This window comes from Rhineura floridana, chromosome 4, assembly GCF_030035675.1.
Source record: "Rhineura floridana isolate rRhiFlo1 chromosome 4, rRhiFlo1.hap2, whole genome shotgun sequence".
Classification (NCBI taxonomy): domain Eukaryota; kingdom Metazoa; phylum Chordata; class Lepidosauria; order Squamata; family Rhineuridae; genus Rhineura; species Rhineura floridana.
The window spans coordinates 70,141,400-70,167,935 of record NC_084483.1 but is presented as its reverse complement, the minus strand read 5'-3'; the positions used below and the strand labels follow the sequence as shown (position 1 = coordinate 70,167,935).

General features: G+C 41.6%; 1 protein-coding gene across 6 annotated transcripts; it reads left to right on the top strand.

The window, feature by feature from the left end:
* The first annotated feature begins 12,863 nt into the window (after positions 1–12,863).
* Positions 12,864–24,749, top strand: SRSF12 (serine and arginine rich splicing factor 12). 6 transcript variants are annotated; one of them, XM_061623312.1, is made up of 6 exons: positions 12,872–13,376; positions 14,959–15,021; positions 19,236–19,569; positions 20,881–21,004; positions 21,198–21,339; positions 22,352–24,749. In XM_061623312.1, exons 4-6 carry the CDS (start codon positions 20,899–20,901, stop codon positions 22,704–22,706), a joined length of 603 nt encoding a protein of 200 aa, XP_061479296.1. In that variant the 5' UTR covers positions 12,872–13,376; positions 14,959–15,021; positions 19,236–19,569; positions 20,881–20,898; the 3' UTR covers positions 22,707–24,749. The 6 variants fall into 6 exon arrangements, with proteins under 6 accessions (XP_061479290.1, XP_061479292.1, XP_061479296.1 ...); XM_061623306.1 differs by lacking the exons at positions 14,959–15,021; positions 19,236–19,569 and adding an exon at positions 19,048–19,152 and having other exon boundaries at positions 12,864–13,376; positions 20,901–21,004; XM_061623308.1 differs by lacking the exons at positions 14,959–15,021; positions 19,236–19,569 and adding an exon at positions 19,048–19,152 and having other exon boundaries at positions 12,866–13,376; positions 20,901–21,004; positions 22,412–24,749.
* Positions 24,750–26,536: the final 1,787 nt, after the last annotated feature.

Below are 26,536 nucleotides of genomic sequence, written 5' to 3'. Positions count from 1 at the left end.
AAAGGAGAAAGGGAGGGGAGCAGAAGGAGGGGGAGGGGGAAGGAGGGGATTGGAGGGGAGGGGCAAAGAAAGGGGCAGGGGAGGGCAGGTTTGATCATTTGCATGCTTATTGAGTTCAGTGGTATTTACTCCCATGTAATCATGCTTAAGATAGGTAAAAATGACCAGGGGGAGGGGGAGGGGGGATTGGAGGGAGGAAAAGGGAGAGTGGGTTTGATCAGTTGCATACTTTTTGAGTGCAGTTGGATTTATTTCTGTGCAATCATGTTGGAAAATGGAAACGGATTGCCTTCAAGTCAATCCCGATTTATGGAGACCCTATGAATAGGGTTTTCATGGTAAATGGTATTCAGTGGTGGTTTTACGAATGCCTTCCTCTGAGGCTGAGAGGCAGTGTCTGGCCCAAGGTTACCCAGTGAACTTCATGTCTGTGTGGGGATTCGAACCCTGGTCTCCCAGGTTGTAGTCCAATACTGACCCAGGGATGGGGCAGGGAGGGTAGGAGGTGGGGGAGGGGAGGAGATTGGGTGGGTGGGCACTGGGCAGAGGAAAAGCCCCTTTCCTTTCCAAAAGGAAAACATAGTGAGCAGTATAATTGCTTTTCAGGGTTTCCCCCACCTTTTTATTCTACAGCAGGCACATGTAGCCTCCCACCCAAATGTAACCAAAGCTGTCCCTAGCCACATCCACACCAGACCTTTATTTCACTTTAGACAGTCATGGCTTCTCCCAAAGAATCCTGGAAAGTGTAGTTAGTGAAAGGTGCTGAGAGTTGCTAGGAGATGCCATTCCCCTCACAGCGCATCAATCAGAGCGGCTGACTGTTAAACCACTCTGGCCACTGGACCTCTGTCAGGAGAATAACAGTTTCCTCTCAGCACCATTCACAAACTACACTTCCTAGGATTCTCTGAGGGAAGCCATGCCTGTCGTACGTGAAATCAAAATCTGGTGTGGGTGTGGCCCCTTGATTAGGGAAGCCAAGCAGCTGTGGGTCTGGGCTTTTAGAACACTGACAGGGTTGCCAGGTCAGAAGCATCCCAAACCCTGAGATTTCAAGGGAGGGCCCAAGTGATGTCACAGGGGAGGGCCCAAGTGATATAATTAAGCATGCATCAACCACAGTTGCTTGGAGCATACAATTAAAACAAAAACATTTCTCTGATCGGAAATTAAGATAGGAAATTTTAGCTGAAAGATGGAGCCTGAGTAGGGAACATTTAATCTAGCCTACTTGATTCTGGCAAGAGGATTTAAGGGCCCTCAGGCCAGCCCAGTCACCAGAAGGCCACTGTAGGACGAAAGCAGCCTAGTGTTGTGGAGATGTTTAGATAGGAGCACTCAGGAGTAAAGATGGATATCCCTGAAGGCTGCAATTCTAAACACACTTACTAAGTGACTAAGTCCCAGAGAACTCAACAGGACTTACTTCTGAGGAGATATGGTTTGGACTGTGCTGTTGGTAAAGCTTGACTAGGGATCCTCTGCCAAGATATCCATATCCAAGCAGGGTTGGCAACCCCTAGCCTGCAGTGCACTGCCTGTACCTTTCAACATGCCTGCTCCAAACTTCTTTACAGATTTGACCCTTCATTTCCAAAAGAGGTCTGAGAAATGAATAAGAGTAAGAAAATTCTCTACCCTTTTCTTTCTACCTTGTGGGCTGCAATAAACTCACTTTGAAGCCAATCCAATTCCAGTGAGTAATAACTGACAGAGAGAAAACACACATGCTTTGATCTACCTTCATAGACAGCAGCTTGGGAACAACAACAATTGCAGCCACACTTCCCAGTATGTGAATTCTCTTTTGCCACTACTGGGCAAGAAACAAACCGTCATGCAATCAATGAGGTGCATCATCAGTGGCTTTAAGGGGGATGAGCTGAGCGCATGGAACCACTGTTGTTGCTTCTATAGATGTAAGGGAGTGAGGTTAAAGGTAAATGAAATGCAAACAGAAAAATAAAAGACAGTGATTATTTCCTAAATGCAATACCATACCAACCACAACAAAGTTCCTATGAGTAAGGCAGAAAACTCAGAATCCCACAACCAGTCAGGATTCCTAACCAAAAACCAAAACTAAAGAACTCCTGGCAGCCACTCAGCCAAGGTCACAGAAATCCCTATGCAGCAGAACCTTACCCAGGGGCTGAGGTTAGTGCAGAATGCTGTGGTATGATTGCTGACAAGAGTGAGACCCTATCAGCACATAATACCTCTACTCCCACATCTGCACTGATTGCTGATTTGCTACCAGGCCAAGTTCAAGGTGTGCTTTCCACGCTATGGGTGCCACATGGTACTTGTTCTGCTCTTGTAAGAAATCATTCCTTTAGTGTGGCACCTATGCTTTGGAACTCCCTGCCTATTGACATTAGGCGGACACCTTCATTGTACTGATTTCTGCACCTGCTAAAAACATTCTTGTTTAGGCAAGCCTAACCTGGCATGTAGATACTATTGTGTTTTTTATATATTTTGAATGTTTTAAAATACCTGTCTTTAACTGTTTTTGCCAATAATTTTATTGTTTTAATTCCTTCTGTAAGCCCCTTTTAGGTTTTTTACAATAAAGAGTTATATGAATGTTGTAAATAAAATACATAAATAAATTTTGGAGTCACTGTGACCCTTGGGTCTCTTTCCACTCTTAGGAACAAAGGAATCTACCTTATACCAATTCAGGCTATTTGATACCATCTAGCTCACTATTGATGACATGGACTAGCATTGGCTCTCCAGGATTCTAGGCAATAGCCTTTTCCAGAAATTGAATTTTGGACCTTTGCATGCAAAGCACATGCCCTACCACTGAGCTACAGTCCTTCCCCTATTGAAAAAAGTATATTTTAAAATTGTTCTTTTCAGTTCACCAATGAATGCATATCATACCTATGACAGATCCACACCATCCATTTAAAACACATTCAACACACATTTGAAGCACATGAATCCCACCACAGAATCATGGTGTAGTTTGTTAAGGGTGGTGTGGGAACTATAACTGTTAGGGAGAAACTACTTCCCAGGATTCTTTAGGGGAAGTAATGCGCTTAAAGGAAGAAATATTTATATAAGCATGACTGTCAAAGATGTTTATTATTTATACAACCTGTAAAGATATTTGTAGTGCAACCCTATGTTTGTTTACTCAGAAGCAAGTCCCAATGTATTCAATGGGGCTTACTCAAACAGGGAAGCATGTCCAAAACTGCAGCCTCAAGTGATAAGGAACACTCAGCCAACCCAAAATTCAGAATCATGCCACTTTAAGCTGTTTTGCAACTGTTTATACTTGTTTTTATGGTTATTGGATTTTAAAGGGATTTATTTCTTGTTGTGAGCTGCCTTGGTTTCCAATCAGCAATCCTACCTCACAGGGTGGTTGGGAAGACTCCATACACACACACATACACTGGAGATGTAAAAATACATACATCCCATATAATTAGTGTGGCCAGGTCAGAAGCATCCCAAAACCTGAGATATTAGGGGCGGATCCGAGTGAATGTCATGGGGGCAGGCCCGAGTGATGTCACAGGAACGGGCCTGAGTGATGTCATTAAGCATGATACATTAAGCATCAATCACAGTTGCTTGAATCATATAATTAAAAAAATATCTGATTGGAAATTAAGCTAGAAATCTTAGGAATCCTGGGTAGGGAACATTTAATCTAGTCTACTTGCTTTTGGCAAGAAGGGTTTAAGTGCCTTCAGGCCAGGCCAGTCACCAGAAGGCCACTGTAGGAAGAAAGGAGCCTAATGTTGTGGAGATGTTAGATGGGAGCATTTGGGAGTAAAGATGGATGCCCCTGAAGGCTGCAATTCTAAACACACTTACTAAGACACTAAGCCCCATAGAACTCAACAGGACTTACTTCTGAGTAGATATAGTTTGGATTGTGCTGTTGGTAAAGCTTGACTAGGGATCCTCTGCAAAGACATCCATATCCAAGCAGGGTTGGCAACCCCCTGCCTGGAATGTCGTGCCCTTATCTTTTAACGTGGCTGCTCCAAACTTCTTTACAGATTTGACCCTTCACTTCAGAAAGAGGTCTGAGAGATGAGTAAGAAGATTCTCTGCCCTTTCTGTCTACAATCCTGTGGTTTGCTATAAACTCACTTTGACAGCCAATCCAATTCCAGTGAGTAATAATTGACAGAGAGAAAACACACACGGTTTGGTCTACCTTCACAGGCAACAGCTTGGGAACAACAACTGCAGCCACACTTTCAAATATGTGAATTCTCTTTTAACACTATTGGGCAAGAAACAAATTGCTATGCAACCAACCAGGTGCATCATCAATGGGTTTTAGGGAGTTGAGCTGAGCACATGCAACCACTGCTGTTGCTTCTATGGATGTAAGGGAGTGAGGTTAAAGGTAAATGAAATGCAAACAGAAAATGAAAAACAAAATGCAGTGATGCTTTCCTAAATGCAATACCATACTAACCACAATAAGATTCCTATGAGTAAGACAGACAACTTAGCATCCCACAACCAGTCAGGATTCATAAGCAAAAACCAAAACTAAAAAAATCCTTGCCGCCAGTCAGTTAATGCAGAATGCTACGGCATGATTGCTGACATGAGTGAGATTCTATCAGCACATAATACCTCTGCTCTGAAATCTGCATTGGTTGCTGATTTGCTACCAGGCCAAGTTTAAGCTGTGCTTTCCATGTTATGGGTGCCATATAGTACTTGTTCTGCTGTTGTAAGAAATCAGTCCTGTAAAGTGGCAGCATTTTGGATACTCTGTTCATAGGCTTTGCGTGGTAAGAGGTATTCAGAGGTGGTTTATCATTGCCTTCCTCTGACTTTGGACACATATCATACTTTGGATAGATACATAATGAGAAGACATGATTCACTAGAAAAGACAATACAGAAAAACAGAAGGGAGTAGAAAAAGAGGAAGACCAAACAAGAGATGGATTGATTGCATAAAGGAAGCCACAGACCTGAACTTAAAAGATCTGAGCAGGGTGGTTCATGACAGATGCTCTTGGAGGTCACGGATTCATAGGGTCGTCATACGTCAAAATCGACATGAAGGCACATAACAACAACAACAACAAAGTGGCAGCACCTATGCTTTGGAACTCCTTGCCTATTTACATTAGGCAGACGCCTCTTTTCAGCACCTGCTAAAATCATTTTTGTTTAGGCAAGCCTATCCACGCATGTAGAAGCTATTGCGTTTTTAAATCTGTTTTTAACTCATTGTTGGTTTTATTATTTTGAATGTTTTTAAATACACTTCTAACTGTTTTTACCAATAATTTTATTGTTTTAATTCTTTCTGTAAACCGCTTTGAGATTTTTTATAATAAAGCAGTATATAACTGTTGTAAATAAAATACATAAGTAAATTTTGGCGTCATTGTGGCCCTTGAGTCTCTTCCCACTTTTAGGAACAAAGGATTCTGCCTTATACTGACTCAGGCCATTTGGTACCGCATAGCTCAGTACTGATGACATGAACTAGCATTGGCCGTCCAGGATTCCAGGCAATAGTCTTTTCCAGAAATTGAATTCTGGACCTTTCCATGCAAAGCATATGCCCTTCCAATGAGCTACAACTCTTCCTGTTTAAAAAAGTATATTTTAAAATGGTTCTTTTCAATTCACTCTTGAATGCACATGTTACACTCCCCTTGAAGGAACAGGTTCGTAGTCTTGGGGTTCTTTTCGATCCTTCCTTGTCTCTGGAGGCGCAAGTGGCCACGGTGGCAAGGAATGCATTCTACCACCTTCGGTTGGTAGCCCAGCTATGCCCCTATCTGGACAGAGATGACCTCGCCTCAGTTGTTCATGCTCTGGTAACTTCTAGGTTGGATTACTGTAATGCGCTCTACGTAGGGCTGCCCTTGAAGACAGTTCGGAAGCTTCAGCTAGTGCAAAACGCAGCAGCCAGACTGCTGACGAGGACCAGCCGGTCAGCGCATATAACACCTGTTCTGGCCCGTTTGCACTGGCTACCCATTTGCTTCCGAGCCAGATTCAAGGTGCTGGTTTTGACCTATAAAGCCTTACACGGCGTGGGACCGCAGTATCTTGTGGAACGCCTCTCCCGCTATGAACCGACCTGGTCACTTCGCTCAGCATCTAAGGCCCTCCTCCGGGTACCAACCCATCAGGAAGCCCGGAGGACAGTTACTCGATCTAGGGCCTTTTCTGTAGTGGCACCCGAATTGTGGAACAGCCTCCCCGAAGAAGTACGCCTGGCGCTGACGCTTCTATCTTTTCGGCGCCAGGTTAAGACCTGGCTATGCTCCCAGGCATTTTAATGCATTTAATGTTACAATTTTAAATCTCTTTGTTTACTGTTTATTTATTGTGATATTTTGTATTTCTGTATTTTAATCTTTTGTACACCGCCCAGAGAGCTACTCACTATGGGCGGTTTAAAAATGAATCAAACAAACAAATAAATAAATAAATAAATAAATTATACCTAGGGCAGATCCACACCATTCATTTAAAGCACATTCAACACCCATTTGAAGCACATGAATCCCACCACAGAATCAGAACTGTAACTGTGAGGGAGAAACGACACTTCCCAGGATTCTTTAGGGGAAGTCATGTGCTTTAAATGCGAGTTGGATGTGCTTTAAATGTATTGTCTGGATCCACTTAATAAATTTTGCCTGCATGTAAATTGTTTTAATTAATTTTTCAAAATGCAAATGAGCTATAAAGTGTAGTGGGTGACCATGGGCTACTCACCATCTTTCAGCCTATCTGCCCCTCAGGATGAAAACAATGGAGAACCATGACCACCTCAAGGAAGAAAGGCATACTTAAAATGTAGAGGAAGTATTGTGCAACCATAGTGTGAAATCCGATACTTATTGGGACAGAGTATGAAGAAATATTTATATAAGCATGACTATCAAATATGTTTATTATTTACACAACCTGTAAAGATGTTTATAGTGCAGTCGTATGTTTGTTTACTCAGAAGCGTCCCAATGTATTCAATGGGGCTTATTCAACCAGAGAAAAATGCAGCCTCAAGTGATAAGGAACTTGTTCTTTTAACAAGCCTTTTAGGTTGAGACCTTATCCCAGTCTGTGTCTGGGTTGGAATTGCTTTTTAATATGTTTTTAAACGTTTTCTTTTTTTGAAAAAAAATGTTTCTAAAGCTTTTAAAAATGTTTTTAAAGACGTTTTGTTTTAATATATTTTAAAGTCTGTTTATATGATTTTTGAAGTGTTTTTAGTGCTTTTGTTTGCCACTCTGGGCTCCTACTGAGAGCAAGGGCGGGATATAAATCAAATAATAAATAAAAATAAATAAACTTCATTCACCCAACCCAAAATTCAGAATCATGCCACTTTAAGCTGTTTTGCAACTGTTCATAAGAAAAATCAACTCATTTGAAACATGGTGCTGGAGGAGAGCTTTGCGCATACCATGGACTGTGAAAAAGACAAATAATTGGGTGTTAGAACAAATCCATGGCGCAGAGTGGTAAGCGGCGGTAACGCAGCCGAAGCTCTGCTCACAGCCGGAGTTCGATTCCAACGGAAGGAGGAAGTTGAATCTCTGGTAAAAGGGGTCGAGGTCCACTCAGCCTTCCATTCATCCGTGGTCGGTAAAATGAGTACCCGGCATATGCTGGGGGGTAAAGAAAGGTCGGGGAAGGAACTGGCAATCCCACCCTATACGGTGTGCCTAGTAAACGTCGCAAGACGTCACCCTAAGAGTCGGAAACGACTTGCACTATAAGTGTGGGGACACCTTTACCTTTTTTTTTAGAACAAATTAAACCAGAATTGTCAGTAGAAGCTAAAATAATGAAACTGAGGTTATCATATTTTGGACACATAATGAGAAGACGTGATTCACTGGAAAAGACAATAATGATGGGAAAAACAGAAGGGAGTAGAAAAAGAGGAAGGCCAAACAAGAAATGGACTGATTCCATAAAGGAAGCCACAGACCTGAACTACAAGATCTGAACAGGGTGGTTCATGAGAGATGCTCTTGGAGGTCACTGATTCATAGGGTTGCCATAAGTTGTAATCGACGTGAAGGCACATAACAACAATTTCTTATTGTGAGCTGCCTTGGTTTCCAATCACCAACCCTACCTCACAGTAGGGTTGCCAGGCTCAGGGCCTGAAACTGATCCTGTATCTTTAGGAGAAGAGAAAGTCAGCCGAGTGCAGGTGTTCTTGCAACACTATAATGGGAAAAACCACAAAGTGAAATTCTCCCTTCTCCCTGCCCAACTTTTAAAGATACAGAAGACCTCTTGGTTGCCAGGCCCGGCCCCCAAGAGGTTTTCTGTATCTTTAAAAGTTGTGCAGAGGGAAGGGAGAATTCCACCTTGTGGTTTTTCCCATTACAGTGTTGCAAGAACACCTGCACTTGGCTGACTTTCTCTTCTCCTAAAGATACAGGATCAGTCTCAGGCCCTGAGCCTGGCAACCCTACCTCACAGGGTTGTTGGAAAGACGCCATACACACAAACACACTTGTAAAAATACACCCAAATAATAGTTTATTGTCAAACCAGTTGGTCATTGCAGAACATTTTTTAAAAAATCAGTATTAGTTTCCTACATAATAAAAAATGTGATACCTAGGTAAACCCTGCCTAATTGCTTTAAAAATAGGATTGGAACAGGAGGGAAAGATTTACAACACAAACACAATTATTTGCTATGTTTACTCAAAAGCCCCATTTATTTACAGCACAATCCTAACCATGTCTACTCAAAAGTAAGTCCTAATGAACTCAATGAGGTTTACTCCAGGTACATGGGATTAGCATTGCTTTACTCCCAGAAAAGCAAGTATTGTATTAAATATTTTCATATTGCCAAGGTTTTCAAATACTGCCCTCTCCAACAGCCCAGGGTCTGACTCTTGCACACAAGAGGAAAAAAACCTTTAAGTCATATTCTTACTTACTCAAACTGAAGATCTCAAAGCCACCATTTCCTGATGTTGCAATTAAATCTAGGCACTGCCTGGGTCAACAAATCACAACCCTGGCTTCACTTATTGGCTACAATCATAAACGGCAGGGTAGCTAGGAGCTGCTAGAACAGATTTAACCGATTTATAAACAGATTTACCAGTCCGGGAGGGTGTGTGTGATGTTTTGGTGTATAAGTCGGGAACCAGACCACTTAGAAATTTTTTTTTAATTGAAGCTGAGAGTCCGAAGATTAAGGTAAGTTACCTGGAGACCCGGAGGGAACCCCCAAAAGCTGGAAACTCCGGCCGAAAACCGGACATCTGGTAATCCTACTGACAGTTGGTTCTTACTGAGCATGCCCAACATTATCATTCAGTTCAATGCTAAATTTCTTAAATTAATTAAAAATCAGCCAGGCTTTTTTTATTATTTTAAACAGCAAAAGATGAAGGTCAGAGTATGGGGCAAGGTCAATAACAGGATTACAGGTACTCTGTGAACATGGCTGATTTTTAATTAATTTCAACAGATTATGAGAACTCTCAGAGAAAAAAGTCCAACAGGGGTCTGGGTTTTTTCTCTCTCTCTTTAGACTTTGAACTCTCGATTCTTTCTGTTTTGTTTATTGCCATCAAAATTGAACGGGTTGTTACGCAAGCATTTCTGAGTTCAGGACTATAAGTTTTGTAAGATTTTGTTTTGAAATGAGCTTATGGGAAGCATCAGAATGGCATGGGGGTATTTTCAATTTAACATTGCAGAATGTGAAAAATCCACACTGGCTATAGTATACAGCCACTCTTGTGGCTGTATAATGAATATAATTCTCTGATATCACTTCAATGACTATGCATATAGCCTGTGTTTCTCACCTTTCTTCCCTCTGCTCAGTGGAAGGGCCATGTAAGATTAAGCAGTGGGCCAGAAACAGCCCAGGGGGGCGCAAATTGCACACTTCTGAACTAGACATAGAAAACAAAGGCATGTTTCTTGGAGACTACGCATACTAATTGAAGAATGGGCATATTAAGAACATAAGAAGAGCCTGCTGGATCAGGCCAGTGGCCCATCTAGTCCAGCATCCTGTTCTCACAGTGGCCAACCAGGTGCCTGGGGGAAGCCCGCAAGCAGGACCCGAGTGCAAGAACACTCTCCCCTCCTGAGGCTTCCGGCAACTGGTTTTCAGAAGCATGCTGCCTCTGACTAGGGTGGCACAGCACAGCCATCACGGCTAGTAGCCATTGATAGCCCTGTCCTCCATGAATTTGTCTAATCTTCTTTTAAAGCCATCCAAGCTGGTGGCCATTACTGCATCTTGTGGGAGCAAATTCCATAGTTTAACTATGCGCTGAGTAAAGAAGTACTTCCTTTTGTCTGTCCTGAATCTTCCAACATTCAGCTTCTTTGAATGTCCACGAGTTCTAGTATTATGAGAGAGGGAGAAGAACTTTTCACTACCACTTTCTCAATGCCATGCATAATTTTATACACTTCTATCATGTCTCCTCGGACCCGCCTTTTCTCTAAACTAAAAAGCCCCAAATGATGCAACCTTTCCTCGTAAGGGAGTCGCTCCATCCCCTTGATCATTCTGGTTGCCCTCTTCTGAACCTTTTCCAACTCTATATCGTTTTTGAGATGAGGCGACCAGAACTGTACACAGTATTCCAAATGCGGCCGCACCATAGATTTATACAACGGCATGATGATATCGGCTGTTTTATTTTCAATACCTTTCCTAATTATCGCTAGCATGGAATTTGCCTTTTTCACAGCTGCCGCACACTGGGTTGACATTTTCATCATGCTGTCCACTACAACCCCGAGGTCTCTCTCCTGGTCGGTCACCGCCAGTTCAGACCCCATGAGCGTATATGTGAAATTAAGATTTTTTGCTCCAATATGCATAATTTTACACTTGTTTATATTGAATTGCATTTGCCATTTTTCCACCCATTCACTCAGTTTGGAGAGGTCTTTTTGGAGCTCTTCGCAATCCCTTTTTGTTTTAACAACCCTGAACAATTTAGTGTCATCAGCAAACTTGGCCACTTCACTGCTCACTCCTAATTCCAGGTCATTAATGAACAAGTTGAAAAGTAGAGGTCTCAATACCGATCCTTGAGGGACTCCACTTTCTACAGCCCTCCATTGGGAGAACTGTCCGTTTATTCCTACTCTCTGCTTTCTGCTTCTTAACCAATTCCTTATCCACAAGAGGACCTCTCCTCTTATTCCATGACTGCTAAGCTTCCTCAGAAGTCTTTGGTGAGGTACCTTGTCAAACCCTTTTTGAAAGTCTAAGTATACTATGTCCACTGGATCACCTCTATCTATATGCTTGTTGACACTCTCAAAGAATTCTAATAGGTTACTGAGACAGGACTTTCCCTTGCAGAAGCCATGCTGGCTCTGCTTCAGCAAGGCTTGTTCTTCTATATGCTTAGTTAATCTAGCTTTAATAATACTTTCTACCAGTTTTCCAGGGACAGAAGTTAAGCTAACTGGCCTGTAATTTCCGGGATCCCCTCTGGATCCCTTTTTGAAGATTGGCGTTACATTTGCCACTTTCCAGTCCTCAGGCACGGAGGAGGACCCGAGGGACAAGTTACATATTTTAGTTAGCAGATCAGCAATTTCACATTTGAGTTCTTTGAGAACTCTCGGGTGGCTGCCATCCGGGCCCGGTGATTTGTCAGTTTTTATATTGTCCATTAAGCCTAGAACTTCCTCTCTCATTACCACTATTTCAGAACTTGGGAAAGTTACTTTTTAAAACTACAACTCCCATCAGCCCCACCCAGCATGGCCACTGGATTGGGCTGATGGGAGCTGTAGTTCAAAAAAGTAACTTTTCCAAGCTCTGTACTATTTGTCTCAGTTCCTCAGAATCCCTTCCTGCAAATGTTAGTTCAGGTTCAGGGATCTGCCCTATATCTTCCACTGTGAAGACAGATGCAAAGAATTCATTTAGCTTCTCTGCAATCTCCTTATCGTTCTTTAGTACACCTTTGACTCCCTTATCATGCAAGAGTCCAATCGCCTCCCTAGATGGTCTCCTGCTTTGAATGTACTTATAGAATTTTTTGTTGTTGGTTTTTATGTTTTTAGCAATGTGCTCCTCCTATTGTCTATTGTCTGGAGAATGTACAAAATTTTATCGAGGTATGCACGTTCTCCAAACCCTCTTGGAGATTATACATAATACTGGAGATTCTGCATAATGGCTGGAGAGTGTGCACACTTCCCTCTTCATGGATGGATTACGTGCACAAACACTGGTCATTAAGCATGTTAAACACTCAACCTACATTCCCCATTACATAGATATTCCGTCTTTGGATCACCAGCTCATTTTGAACTCATTTGAACTCATTGAAACCATTTGGCTCTGGTGGGCCGGTGTAATCTATTATATCCTAGAGTTCCAAAATTATGAAAAGGTGTTAAAGATGCCTTGGTAACATTACAGTGCGGTAGGATGGGATTAACACTTCTTGTGTGGTGATATTAGTCCTCTCTCTGTCCCACCTCTGATAGAGTATCTATGGTTAAGTGTCATAAGCAAACCCATTGCTTATTGCAATGCAACACTGATGCTCAAGTTGTCCTCATTTTGGTATGGCACTATGACACATGTCAGTCATCAGAGTGACACTACAAAGGCCTAGCTTGACTGAGGCTGGAAATAAGCCTTAGGCAGAGAGCTTTAGAAAGAGACGATTCGGGTTCACTTCCTGAGCTACCCTCTTCAAACTCCACTACCAGAATTACACTGGGTGTGTGTTATTGAAAAGTGACATCAGTCACTTCTCTCAGGTGTCCCTGCCTTTCCTGGAAGCACAAGCACATCGATTGCACCGTTACATTTCAGAGCAGCAAAGCGCCTCATTATAGACCATCAGCTGTCGTCTTTTTCAAACAGAAGTAGCAGCCAGGCCGGCCACCCGAGATCCCTGTAAAGCAGAGACGCCGAAGAGACTGAATCTGGGACCTTTTCAGGGTGCAAACTTTCGAGGGATACAGAAGAACCCGGAGGGGGAGGCGCTTTTGATTTTCCTCCGTGCGCAAATTCAGTTCCCAGCAGCAACTGCAGTGATATCTAGTCGGGAGAAAAATACACGGGGAGGCTAGCCAGCATTTGCTTTCTCTCCCCTGCTCCGTTGTTCCCGCCCCTTCGCCTACCGCTTCTGGTCTCCAGTGGCTGCTGCCGTTGCAATTTCTATACCTTCCCTTTCCCCTTCCCCTTCCGCCATCGCCTCCATCTCAAGCTGTGCGGCGTCGGAGCGCGGAGAGCACCTCACTCTGCCCTTCCCAATTCCCTTTCTGTGGGAAGACTCCCAGGGCCCCAGCGCCATGTCCCGCTACACGCGGCCTCCCAACACCTCGCTCTTCGTCCGGAACGTGGCGGACGCCACTAGGTAATAAGCAAGGAGGGAGGCGGCCTGCGCATAAGGAGGGGCGGGCGGGGACTTTCCTGGGGCCGGGGCCGTCTGTCATGGGCCTCTCGGGGGAAGCGAGCCGTTTTTGTTTCTCTTTTTGGGAGGGAAGGGGGGTTTAAAATGGGTTAGCCTGACTAGAGAAGTAAGCAATGGGGGCTGGAGGTAGGTGACGGAAAGAGAGAACAAATGTCGCTTTCTTCTCTTGGTTGCTGTTGTTGAGGGGGAAGGAGAGGCCTTCAGCAGACCCACAGGAAGTTATCGGGTAAAGCTGTGCCTATCGTGGCTCTGTGCCAAGTAAAACATCACCTGCTACATTTTCTTTGGGGCTTTTAAAAAAAAAAGCCCATCCTTTTTCTTTTCTGTTGTTAGCCGCCTTTATTGCTACATGCAGAAAGGCAGCGTATACAAAAAAATTCTGTGCCCATTAATAACGCACGAGAGCAGGGCCGGGTTGCTTTTTGTCTTTGTTTTTGACATAGCAATCTCCCTCCTTGTTGTGGAAGAAAATAAAAATTGATCTCATCCCCAAAGGGCAACGTGCCCTGGGAAAACAAATGCAACAATATATGCAATTTATAGCAATATTTTGTTTTCCTTGGGTATCAGGTATAGGCTCCTGGCTGCTTGCCTTAGGTGGTGATGGTGGGAAGGAGAGGTTTGTTCCCAGGCATTTGCTAGGAGATGTGGGAAGTAGGTTTCCTCCCATTATACTTTGGTTGAGATGGAGCTTTAAATGGAAAGTATCCCATGTGACCCGTATCCCTCTTTGAAATGCATGTAGCTATGCGGTCCTACAGGCACCTTGTAGGTTATAGCTATGTGACTTGAAAGTTACCATATACCATCTGCTGACCAATTGTCAATTTAGGCCAGCAGTGTCTATTCTATCAATCAGGAACCACAGTGGCATGAGGCCTTTGTCACCCCTGTTGCCTGAGATTGTTTTAACTGGAGATTGAACCTGGACCTTTTGCATAACAAGCTTGTACTTTGCCATTGATCATAGCCTTTGTCATCTTCCCTAGGTCTTTTGCTTTGAAGTATTTTTCTTAAAGTATTTTGAATTAATTCTCCCCTGCCACTTTGCTGCCCCTGGTATTGAAGTTAAACGGAAAGTCACATAAGGTGACAAGATGTGAATGAAATCCAGGCCCCTGTATTTCTTCTTTTTAAAAAAAAAAAAGTTGGGTAATCGAGTGAATTTTTATGGGTGCAGCTGTCTATTAATGTTCAGGAGCCCTGTCCTCCTTTGCATTTGGTTGCCTTATGCATTTGTTTTTCTTTTGGACAGGCTTCAGTATTTTTGTGTGCTTTTAAAATCTTTACTAGAGTCTTCCCTTGTTTCTAGAGGGAACACTTTGTAGGGACGAGTTTATTCAAACAGTAGAGTATTGCTAGACTGCAACGTTTAAACCATTAATCAATTAAATTAATAATTGTTAAAACTCTTAATTGAATAGAAAGGGTGCACCAATTAATAGGAGAGCATCATTAAAATAAAGCATGTCAGAAATAGCAAGCATAATATTTGAAGGATATTCCTCCTTTTCTCTCACATTAGGAATGCCTCTTCTACAATCAGGCCTACTGTGACATAGGAATGCATCATCTAAAAACAAAGAAAGTAGGACTATTGTTTTCCTCATATGTAAATTTATTTATTGATAATAAGGAATACTGCCCCATAAATTAAAGCTCTCTGGGCAGCTTGTAATAATTATTAAAAATAATTTAAACTCAAACCATAAAACCGAAAGCAACATAAATGCAACATAAAAACAACTCACTACAGTCCCCAAGTTAAAATACAGATTTAATTTATTTACTTTGATTTCTTTCATTAAGTGAACTATTGAACTTTGATTGTTTAGCATGCCTTTGTCTTAAATTAGAGAACTTTCAGGAGAATCAGCTATACGAGGCAACTGGAGAAAATATATGTGTTTATATTTATTTTGTAATATAAAATGTATATATTTGTTTTCAAATATAAAATTCCTTTTTTAAATAATTTAAAAAATACTATAACAGGACATGAGAATGCATAAGATCTCATGCATTCGCCGGGACTTAGACTCCTATTTAATAGCAGTTAATCCTACTGAGGTGTCCAGAGCACAGTCTTGTCATGTTTTGTTGGATGAGTTTCAGTTGGTTCAGCTCGAGGACGTGGACAAGGTGCTTGGACAGGTTCGTGCGACCACTTCGGTACTGGATCCTTGCCCCTCTTGGCTAATTAAAACTAGCAAGGAAGGAACAGTTGGCTGGGCCAAGGAAGTGATTAATGCCTCTTTACGAGAGGGAGTGGTCCCTGGCTGTCTGAAAGAGGCGGCAGTGAGACCACTCCTGAAAAAACCTTCCTTGGACCCAGAGGATGTCAGCAGCTACAGACCAGTAGCCAATGTTCCGTTCCTGGGCAAGATCCTGGAACGTGTGGTTGCTGACCAGCTCCAGGCGCTATTGGATGAAACCGATTATCTAGATCCATTTCAATCGGGGTTCAGGCCTGGTTTTGGCACTGAGACTGCCTTGGTCGCCCTGTTTGATGACCTATGTCGGGAGAGAGACAGAGGGAGTGTAACTCTGTTGATTCTCCTTGACCTCTCAGCGGCTTTTGATACCATTGACCATGGTATCCTTCTGGAGAGGCTTGAGGAATTGGGAGTTGGAGGCACTGCTTGGCAGTGGTTCCGCTCCTACTTAGCGGGTCGTCTCCAGAAGATAGTGCTTGGGGAACATTGCTCGACACCGTGGGTTCTCCAATGTGGGGTCCCGCAGGGTTCGGTTCTGTCTCCCATGCTTTTTAACATTTATATGAAGCCGCTGGGGGCGGTCATCAGGAGTTTTGGAGTGCGTTGTCATCAGTATGCTGATGACACGCAGCTCTACTTCTCCTTTACATCTTCTTCAGGTGAGGCAGTCGACGTGCTGAACCGTTGCCTGGCTGCGACAATGGACTGGATGAGAACTAACAAACTGAGACTCAATCCTGACAAGACTGAGATGCTGTTGGTGGATGGTTTCTCTGATCGGATGGTGGATATATACCCTGTCCTGGATGGGGTTACACTCCCCCTAAAGGAACAGGTGCGTAGTCTGGGAGTCATCTTAGACTCTTCCCTCACACTTGAGGCTCATGTAGCCTCGGTGGCCCGGAATGCGTTCTACCAACTTCGGTTGGTAGCCCAGCTACGTCCCTATCTGAGTAAGGAGGACCTCTCATCAGTGGTACATGCTATGGTAACCTCGCGTCTGGACTACTGCAATGCGCTTTACGTAGGGCTACCTTTGAAGACGATTCGGAAGCTACAGCTAGTGCAAAATGCGGCAGCCAGACTGCTAACAAGAACTAAGCGGTCTGACCATATAACACCTGTGCTAGCCCGTTTGCACTGGCTTCCAATATGTTTCCGGGCCAGATTCAAACTGTTGGTACTTACCTATAAAGCCTTATACGGCGCGGGACCACGATATCTGTTGGAACGCCTCTCCCGATACGAACCGGCCCGTACACTACGGTCTACTACAAAGGCCCTCCTCCGGGTTCCGACTCATAGGGAAGCCCGGAGAGTGGTGACAAGATCTAGGGCCTTCTCAGTGGTGGCCCCCGAACTATGGAATGGTCTCCCCGAGGAGGTGCGCCTGGCGCCGACACTATCATCTTTTCGGCACCAGGTTAAAACCTTTCTCTTCTCTGAGGCATTTTAATTCCTGTTAATTGTAAATTATTATATTTTGATTTTAGACTGTACAGTTTTGTGTACAGTTTTGTGTTATTTTTATTGTATTTTTAATGTTCACCGCCCAGAGAGCTGTTGCTAGTCGGGCGGTATATAAGCTTAATTAAATAAATAAATAAAAAATGACAGGTTATATGCTTCCCTGTGAGTCAAGACTGAAAGGTCAAGTACAAATTGGGTAAATCATGCCATGTTATCATTGGAATATTGTCAGTTCATTAAGGCTGTTTAGTTTCTCATTATAACAGTGCTTATTTGGAGATTAGTGAATTTGGGTGAATGGCACTAAAGTATGTTCATACAACCACTTCTCATTAGCGCTCTGCTGAGTTAGCTTTCCTTGTTATGAACTTGAAAACTGTAGGAGTTGACTTCTAAACTCTGTATTGGCTTGGATCCTTGTTGCCTTTTGCAAATGGAAGAGACTTGGATCCAGTGGAGGCTCCCATTGGTAGAAGAAGCAGTGGGGACAGATGGCTTTTGTTCATTATTCGTTCAACTCCCAGTGTCACCTCCCATGCTGTTTTAAAGAGTCCTCCGACTCTCTGGAGAACATTTTCAGGGGATTGTTGCGGGAATGAGGAATAATTGAAAATCCCTTATTTCCTCCCCCCCCTTTTCTACCCTTGGAAATTTAGAATCCAAGCCACTGTTACATGGGGCTCCCAGTGAACTCCAATCCAAAGGAATTATCATAATGCTCCACTCCCACTTAACTTCAGCAGTGCTGCAGCCTCAGATCTCTGAGACCAGGCATATAGCCATTTGTGAAGAGTGATGCTCTTAGGCACCATCACTTCAGTACAGATGTTTTGGTCCAGCCAGAATGAAGCCCCTTTTAGTTCCTGTTGTGTAACGATGTAAAAGGATTCCTGATATGCCAGGAAAAAATCCTCCTTACTCTGTGCTCCAAGCATAGTAGGATTTCTTTTGTTTGTTTGCAGGGTGTGGGAGATTCTTTTTGCATGAGAACCCGATATGCAAAGAGCTGCAAATAATTATCATTATCCTATATGACTGATATGTGATATATAAATAGCTAGTTCTTGTATTGGGTAACCTGCCATTATTCCAACAGGTGCCCAATAATTACTGTCTAGTATGGAGCTTTGATACGTAAGGGGTGACACCCTCCTCTCCAACTATTCGTTTCACAGAGGGGAGCTAATTTGTGCATGTTCTTCCCATGGTTTTGTGTAATCCTCACCACATCTGGTGGCAATGAATTCAGCATAGCATTATTTGTTGTGCAGAATTCCTTCTCTTGTTTCTCCTGATCCTTTTGTCATTTGTCTATGTGAGGAAAATGTATCTGAATCCATCTCTCCATACTGTTTCACTCTCTTCTAAATTTAGTCCCATCCTTTAGTATATTTATTTGAAACTGAAAACTGGCATCCTTTGCTGCTCCTTCCCCTGATGAAAACATAGGAGCTGCATTATATTAAATTAGGTTGTTGGCCTATTTAGCACAGTACAGTGTACTTCAACTGGTGTTTAATCTCCCAAGTGAAATTGTAGTCTAATACGAAAGCAGTGATTCCAGAAAGAGAATGCTGGCATTGGAGAATTTTCAGTTGCAGGATTGTTGACATTCATCTACTGTGTGCACTGTTTCCACAACTGATTTATAAAAAAATCATGATAATGATTAATTATCAGAAAAAACACACACCAGTGAACCCTAAAAGATACTGATAAACTTCTGACTGTTTTTGGTTTCAATAATTATATATTTGAAGATGTTAAAAATGTATGGCTATGATGTCCCAATTGTGTTAGAATTATAGAAAGTGTCTTTAATATTCTTAAAACACAAGAGAAGTCTGCTGTAGCAAGGATTTTTTTTAACATAGGTGTAATAATAATAAAGAAACACTTTTTTTTGCCTTATTTCTAAAACACTTCAGGCCTGAGGATTTGCGTCGTGAATTTGGTCGATATGGCCCTGTAGTAGACGTATACATTCCGCTTGACTTCTACACAAGACGCCCAAGAGGATTTGCTTATATACAATATCCTTTATGTCACTGTATTTTTATTGAGGTGCATTGTTGTTATTGCGTCCTAACTTAATGTATTTATTTCTTTGTCTCAGAAAATGTAAAGCAGTCCACAGTGGCTGGCAAGCACCCCAAAGTTTGAATGAACCTGGTTAGATAGAGTCCAAGCAGGCAAGCCAAAAGACACCTTAAAGTTCAAGCTTCAAGGAATAAAGAGGGAGGGTGGAAAAGATAAAAAGAAAACTGGAAGAGGGGAAGTCCTTTTTCAAAGAAAAGACAAAGCCACAACACCAAGTTAAGGCTTCGGCTTTCCGACATTTGCTCAAGTTCTAAAGTCAAAGCCAAGTCTGATTTGGTTGGTTCTCCAGCCCTTGTCAAGTCCATCTAGCAAGCTCTAAAGAGTAAAGGTCAAGATCAAGTGACGTGGAGGTAACTGCCAAAGTTTCCTTTTGTATCTTATCGCTTGAGCTCTTGCATTGCAGTCAAGAATTTGTTTGTTTATAATTGTTTTAGTTTTAAATATTGCTTCCTTAAACTACTACAAGAGAATTGTATGCAAATATTTGTTTATGTTCTTATGAATCATTTCCCTACTAGTACAGATTTTAGTGGAATACTGACCTAATCAGTGGTTTAGATGATCTAGTGCAATTTTTGTGGCGTTTATAGTTATTTGTTTTAAATATTGAGAATAAAGGAGAATGAGAAAAAAGGAAAAAAACATGTTGGGTATTTATAGATAATAACAGTGTTTGGAGTAAAGCAGAACAGAAATATCGAAGTAAGGCTGCAATCCTAACCCCACATACCTAGGAATAAGCTCCAAAAATTCAGTAGGACATACTACTTAGTAGTAGACATGGGTAGGATTGCATTGTAAAATATTTTCTCCATCTAGATAATCTTTCCTGTTAATGCTTCAAGTTTAAAGGCCCTTGAAATAAAGATGTACAACTTATATATACTTGCATTACTTCAGTGATATGTTATAGGTGTAGGGGCTACAAAATACATGGAGATTCCCTTCTTATGAGGGCTTTGCCATTCCAGTCAGTAAAGAAGCAACTCTATGTGCATAAAGATATGACATTGAAATGGAGGGGAAGCCAATATGTGCAGAAGTTTAATGTGCATTTCAACATACATATGAGTTTTTGAATCAGAGCAGCTATATTTTAAAGGCATTGATTGCTAGCTTGTTTCTGCATGTTGTACAGCTGCCTCATACTTTTTGTGGCAGTCCAGGTATACTGATATTCCATCGGTACTTGCTCTTATATACCCACAAAGTATTAAAGAAAGATGCACAGCCAAATTTCTAGGATTTTGAGGGCCTAGGGCAAGACACACTTGAGAGTGGTGTGGCTTGCAAAGCAAAGTGGGAATGGTGACGTGGTTAGGATAGTGTGCCTTTTGCCAATTTGGGGCCTTTGCAGGTGCCTGAATGTGCCATCTTCTGGAGCCAATACTGTTTTGAAATACGTATTGTACACATGCCAGGGACTTGTGGCCAGTCTTAGTTCCCCAACATACTTGCAGTTGTGTATCCTTTTCTCATATTTGTATGTATTTATGACCATAAACACTGCTGGAACACTGGCATACTTCAGTGGCAGTATAAAGTATGAAGTAGCTCTAAGCTTAAGTGGCATATCAAAATAACTCTTGATTTTGAAAATATCTTTGAGTAACATGGTTTATGTTATATGATACAATTTTTTGCTTTGTGCATGTTTAAAGCGTCCTTAACAGACAGTCATGTTTGAAGATGTTCGCGATGCAGAAGATGCTCTTTATAATCTCAATAGAAAGTGGGTATGTGGCCGGCAAATTGAAATACAGTTTGCACAAGGTGATCGCAAAAGTAAGTGAACACCAGCTTGTCACTTACTTATTCTGCACAACATTTCTTTAAGACGGTTATCTTTCATACCTCTTAGAATAAAAAATAAAACAAGCATGAAATCATAAAATGTAGTTTTATAATATAGTATGCATGTAAAAATGTAAGAAGCTGCCATTTTCTTGCAATCTTCCAGTTCTGCTTTAAATTCTAGCACCAGGTCAGATGAAATCAAAAGAGCGCCGTCAATGTTCTCCAATGGACTACAGAAGATCAAGAAGCCGCAGCCGAAGGAGGACACGTAGCAGAAGTTCTTCATGGGGTTGGAGTAGGAGGCACTCTGACAGTTTTAAAGAGTAAGTCTGAGGATTACTAGATGATAATTTGATTATATACTATAATCAGTGCCAGGAGAATGTTTGTAAACAGCTAGGATGGTAATCAATGAAAAAAAGGAAAACTTGAGCTATTCCTGCAAAGGTTCAATAGCCCTGGCTCCTTAGTAAAATAATTTGGACACCATTGCTGTAATCCTATACCTGTTTACCTGGGGTAAATCCAGTTGAACTCAATGGGGCTTACTTCTGAGTAGACATGTATAGTGCTGTATGCCTGGCTATTCTAACCTAGGGGGCTAGGGTATCTGCAAAATTCTGGATTAAATGTTGGATCAAAATTGAGCTGTTAAATTGATTTTGATGGCTGCCTCCTAGTGTGGCCTTATTCTTGTTGCACCAGTCTTGAAGAAGAAAGTTTGAGATAAAATTGATTTTGTCTGAGATATTAACAATGCATAGATGATTTTTAATTGCTTGTTATGCCAGTCTAAAGGCATTTCATTAGAAAATAAACATAAACCATGAATGCAAGTTTTCCTAAGTTATGTTCCATCCACAATAATTGTTCATTTTTCTTGTAGTTTTCTTTTTGGAATTTTGGAAGTGAGAGTGCTCTTGTGCTCAGGTTCTGCTTGTGGGCTTCCCATTGAAGCATCTGGTTGGCCACTGTGACAACAGGATGCTGGACTAGATGGGCACCGGAGTGATCCATCAGGGCTCTTCTTACGTTCTTTAATCATCAAACTACTCTTTACATTTCCTTAGATAAAGTGTTTTTTTTTTTTTTTTTGGCATAAAGGTAAAGGTGCCCCCGCACTTGTAGTGCGAGTCGTTTCCGACTCTTAGGGTGATGTCTTGCGACGTTTACTAGGCAGACCATATATATGGGGTGGGATTGCCAGTTCCTTCCCCGGCCTTTCTTTACCCCCCACTATTAAAAACAAATTAAGCAAAATGTTTGGGTTACAACACTCCTTAACAAAGCATGGCAAGATAAAAGACCACTTCTAACGCTTTGGATGATTTGCAGGTCAAGGCGTAGACGACATTCTTACAGCCAATCTAAGTCTCGCTCAAAATCTCTTCCAAGGCACTCCAGCTCACCAAGGCGATCCATCACGCCCCAAAGAAATTCTAGTTCTAGGGGAAGGTCACGATCAAAGTCAACCCAGAGAAGTTCAAAATACGCTGAAAAGTCACCATCCAGTTCCCATCGAAGACGTTCCAGTTCAAGAACAAAGTCGCAATCTCATCCAAAACGTTCGGGCTCAGCTACTAGATCCATGTCTAAATCTCCTCGGAAACATTCTAATTCCAGTTCTCGCTCGCACTCTAGGAGTTTCTATCAGAGAAACAGCAACCAGTCAGTATCTGAAGAAGATTAACACTTTTCTTTAACACAGTTTTTATGAGCACAAAATAAGGAGAACAAAAATTGTCCAAAACTTATCTGAAATGTATGGTAGCCGATAAATGAGAGGTCTTGCTATGTGTTCTTTTGGTCCGTGCTTCGATGTGCAGAACTCTTTTATTTTAAAGTTTTCAGTTTATTTTTTAAAAAGCATTTACCTAATCTAGATCCTATTCCTCTTTGAACCCAATAATAGTGGATTCTATGCCCAGCTCCCTAAGCATAAGCAAGCTGATGCCGGTCCCTGCGGCAATGCAACTGCTACACAAATCTGCTTTATCAGAATTATGATTGCCCCCTTACTCCAAGTTCTTCCAGCTGCCAGAGCCTAATGTTTAACTTTGGACTGGCTAGAAGCTGTAGAAGCAATTTTCCTCAGTGTTTGGGGGGGTGATTGGGGAGGGAGACCCATTCAGCTGTGCCCTGCTTATCTCTCACAGAATGGTTTTGTAGCTGTTGCAGTGCAAGCAGGATTTGTGCTTCAAATCTATACCTGGAACAGGACTGAGCTGCCCAACAAGTAGTCCTTGCTCGTGGTTTTTCTGTCTCTTTTGTTGTTATACTTAGAATATCCAGTTTAAATTTGAAGTCTACCATTCTTGTATGTTCTTCAGATAATTAGGGTTTTTTGTTGGGGGGGGTATTGTTGAGGGAGGCATTACAGTGTGCATGTTAAGTCTGAAATGCCATTTCAAATTAAGGTGGTCTAATTGTTTCAGATTAGAGAAGTATGTTAACAGGCTAGTTTGGGGAACTATATGTAGCAGTAGTCAGAATTTCATATCTGTCTGAATTTGTTTATTAAAACGTAACTTATTAAAAAATCTAGCAATGTATTTCCTTTCAGGACTCCATTTGAAAGAGTAGTAATAACTGATCATAATTAACTTGTATCAAAAGCCTAATCTAGAGCTCTGCAAGCACATAAATGTTTTTGGATCTCAGTTTTCCCTGTCAAATGGATGATTGGTGGGAGGGGTGGGGGAAGAGTGCCTGGATATCCTTTCCTCTCCATAACTGAGAAGGTATAGGCTGTATATGTGGATTTCTTGATTTGGCAAAAGGGTGAGACAGGGTAGATTTTACCCAGGTGTAAATAAACAGCAGAAGGAAATGCAAGTGAAGTGGTGGAATAGACTGTCCTCCTACATATGGGAGATACCATTTTTGAAAGCTCCCCCATTTTTTAAAGATGCAAAACACAATAAAAATAGAAAATCGGCTCAGGCAAATAGCTAGACTACAATTGGCTCCTGATGTGCTTACTTTCTATTTGTAGGGAGTTTTTTTAACATAAGAGAACGTTCAAAATGTGATGTATCCACAAACTGAACTGGTACAGTTCATTCTACCAAAACATTCACCTATATGTGTAAGATGCAGCCTTTGATCTGTACAGTGGTCTCTTAACACTTGCAGAGTAGATGGTTATCTCAGTGTCAGCCCCTGGATTGAGGCCAATGCTTATGAGAAAGCAGTCTAATATGCATTGGATTTTTAAAAAATATATAATTGGATATAGAAAGTCATTTTGTGATACTTTAATATAAGTTGTTAAACACATGATTTTCATGTGTAGTTGTCCGTTTTTGTGAAACTCTTAAACAGTTAACTTTGTAGTGTAAAAATCTTACTACATTATATATTTTCAAAATATCATATTAGGAGATCAATGTAGAAGACCCCTTCTTCGAGCATTTTAAAGTTTTGAATCCCTAAAACTATTGAGTATAAAATAATTATTGTCTTGTTTAACCCAAGTAACAGAGGGTATTCTGAAAAGATTTTGTATTTTGCAATATGTTACATTTGCATTGTATAGTAATGTTTGGGAACCTATCATTTGTGTTTAAGTGTTTGGTAGCTGTGATGTTTGTTACATGGTACAAGCACTGCATTGTATTAAATTGTGGTGGCAGTAAAACCACGTTTCACTTCCTGAGTAAGTATACAATTTTGTGTTGGGAATATTACAGTTGTTTCATAACTTAAGATATTATTTTCAATAAAACACTTGAAGTTCCTTTTTATTTTCTATTTTTAAGAAACTAATGCTTGGTTTGCTTTCATAGCAACTGTACATGTAGCATGGTAATATGTCTTATACATGGGAAACAGAGGGTAGGAAGGGGAGTGACTTGCCCAAAGCAACACAATTTACCTAGGACTAGGTCCTTTCCACATGTGGGAGTCTCAGCAACCCTGCTTTTCTCCTCACAGTGCAAGGTTAGGTGAAAAGTTTGGGACCATTCAGAACTCATTCTTCAATGCTCCCCCAATGAATATAGTACAGGTTGAGGGTTCATGCTGTTATGCGGAAGCTGGGACTTCTCCCCTGTGTGGTCCCAGGCTTCTCACACTACCTGGTGGTACAGAAAGGAGTGGTGTGGCAGCTAGCCCCTTGCCATGAAGGGTGACGTAACAACCCAGTCTTAATGCAGATCTACATGCATAGAATAAGATAGTAAGATGCTGGGCTGTTATACTTCAGACTTGAAGGTGGGGGCTCAATTTTTTAAATCTCTGTTTTTTTATATAAATATGCACACATGTCCTTGCATGTAGTAGATAGAACACGCAGAAGAAAGATTTAGTATATCTTTTTTTTCAGTTTACCACATGCATGGAGCTTTTATTGGTGACGGGCATTAAAATAGGATCTTCAACTCCCAGACTATAGTCTGGACTTCTGCTGCCTCATCATTGAGAAAAGGAAAGTGTCAATATGGTCGGGAACCCCAAGGTTTGTGGTTGCATAAAAAAACCCCAAGGGGATCCCCCCTAAAAACACACACCCAGATGAGGAATGAGAATGGCCATAGAATGTAAGTGTCTTTTGGGGGAGGGGAAGAATTGAAAACTGGAAGGAAGTAGAATGCAGTCTCCTAGAAGACACAGCATTACTGTTTGGCAGGAACACTGAACATTCCACCATGCAACCTTTTGTTACAAGTCCAACTTGTTCTGTAGAGTATATAGATAGGTTCTAAATTGGCACAAACAAACTCTTGGAGTCTTGGCAGAAAGGTCTCTATCAGTAAGTACAGTAGCAAACTGGTAAATTGAGTGTTCAGAATTTTTAGGAAAGGGCTTAAAAAAACAGCAAATATAAATGCCATTGTATACATCCATGAAGTGCTCACATTTGTAATATTGTGTACAGTTCTGGTAGTTCTCCCTCAAAGCTAACCTAAACCTGGAGAAAGAAAAGAGGACAAGAAAAATGTCAATATCATTGGGGCATCTTTCCTAGAACAAAAAGCTGAAGTGTTTGGGCCTTTCTCAGTTTAGAAACTTGGCATCACCCCATTAAACAAATAGGTAATTCAGAACTGACGAAAGTACATTTTCCACACAGCACTTAATTTGTTTATGGAATTCAGTACCAGGAGATGTATTACAAATAAACATGTGCCTTAAACTTAGACCATTGGCCCATTTAGTTCAGTTATTTCTGTGTTAACAGCCTTCCAAGGTCTCATGAGAAATCTTTCCCAGGGGCTATTTCCTGAGATCCTTAACCTGAAGAAAGCCTAGGGATAGAACCTGGAATATTTTGCATGCAAAATATTTGTTCCACCACTGAGCTGTGGGCAGTGTGTCACTACTGATGCCAATGGCTTAGAATCTTTTCAAGGGATATAAATTCATGGAGGATTGCACTTGTCAGTAGTTATTAGCTATGACAATTGAATGAAATCTTCATGTATACCGTTCAGTCCAGGAGACAGCCATTGCTTTCGTGACATGTTTGTGCATTTCAAAGGACAGCTGTGTGTTGCTTTTGGAAAAGAGGTAATTGTA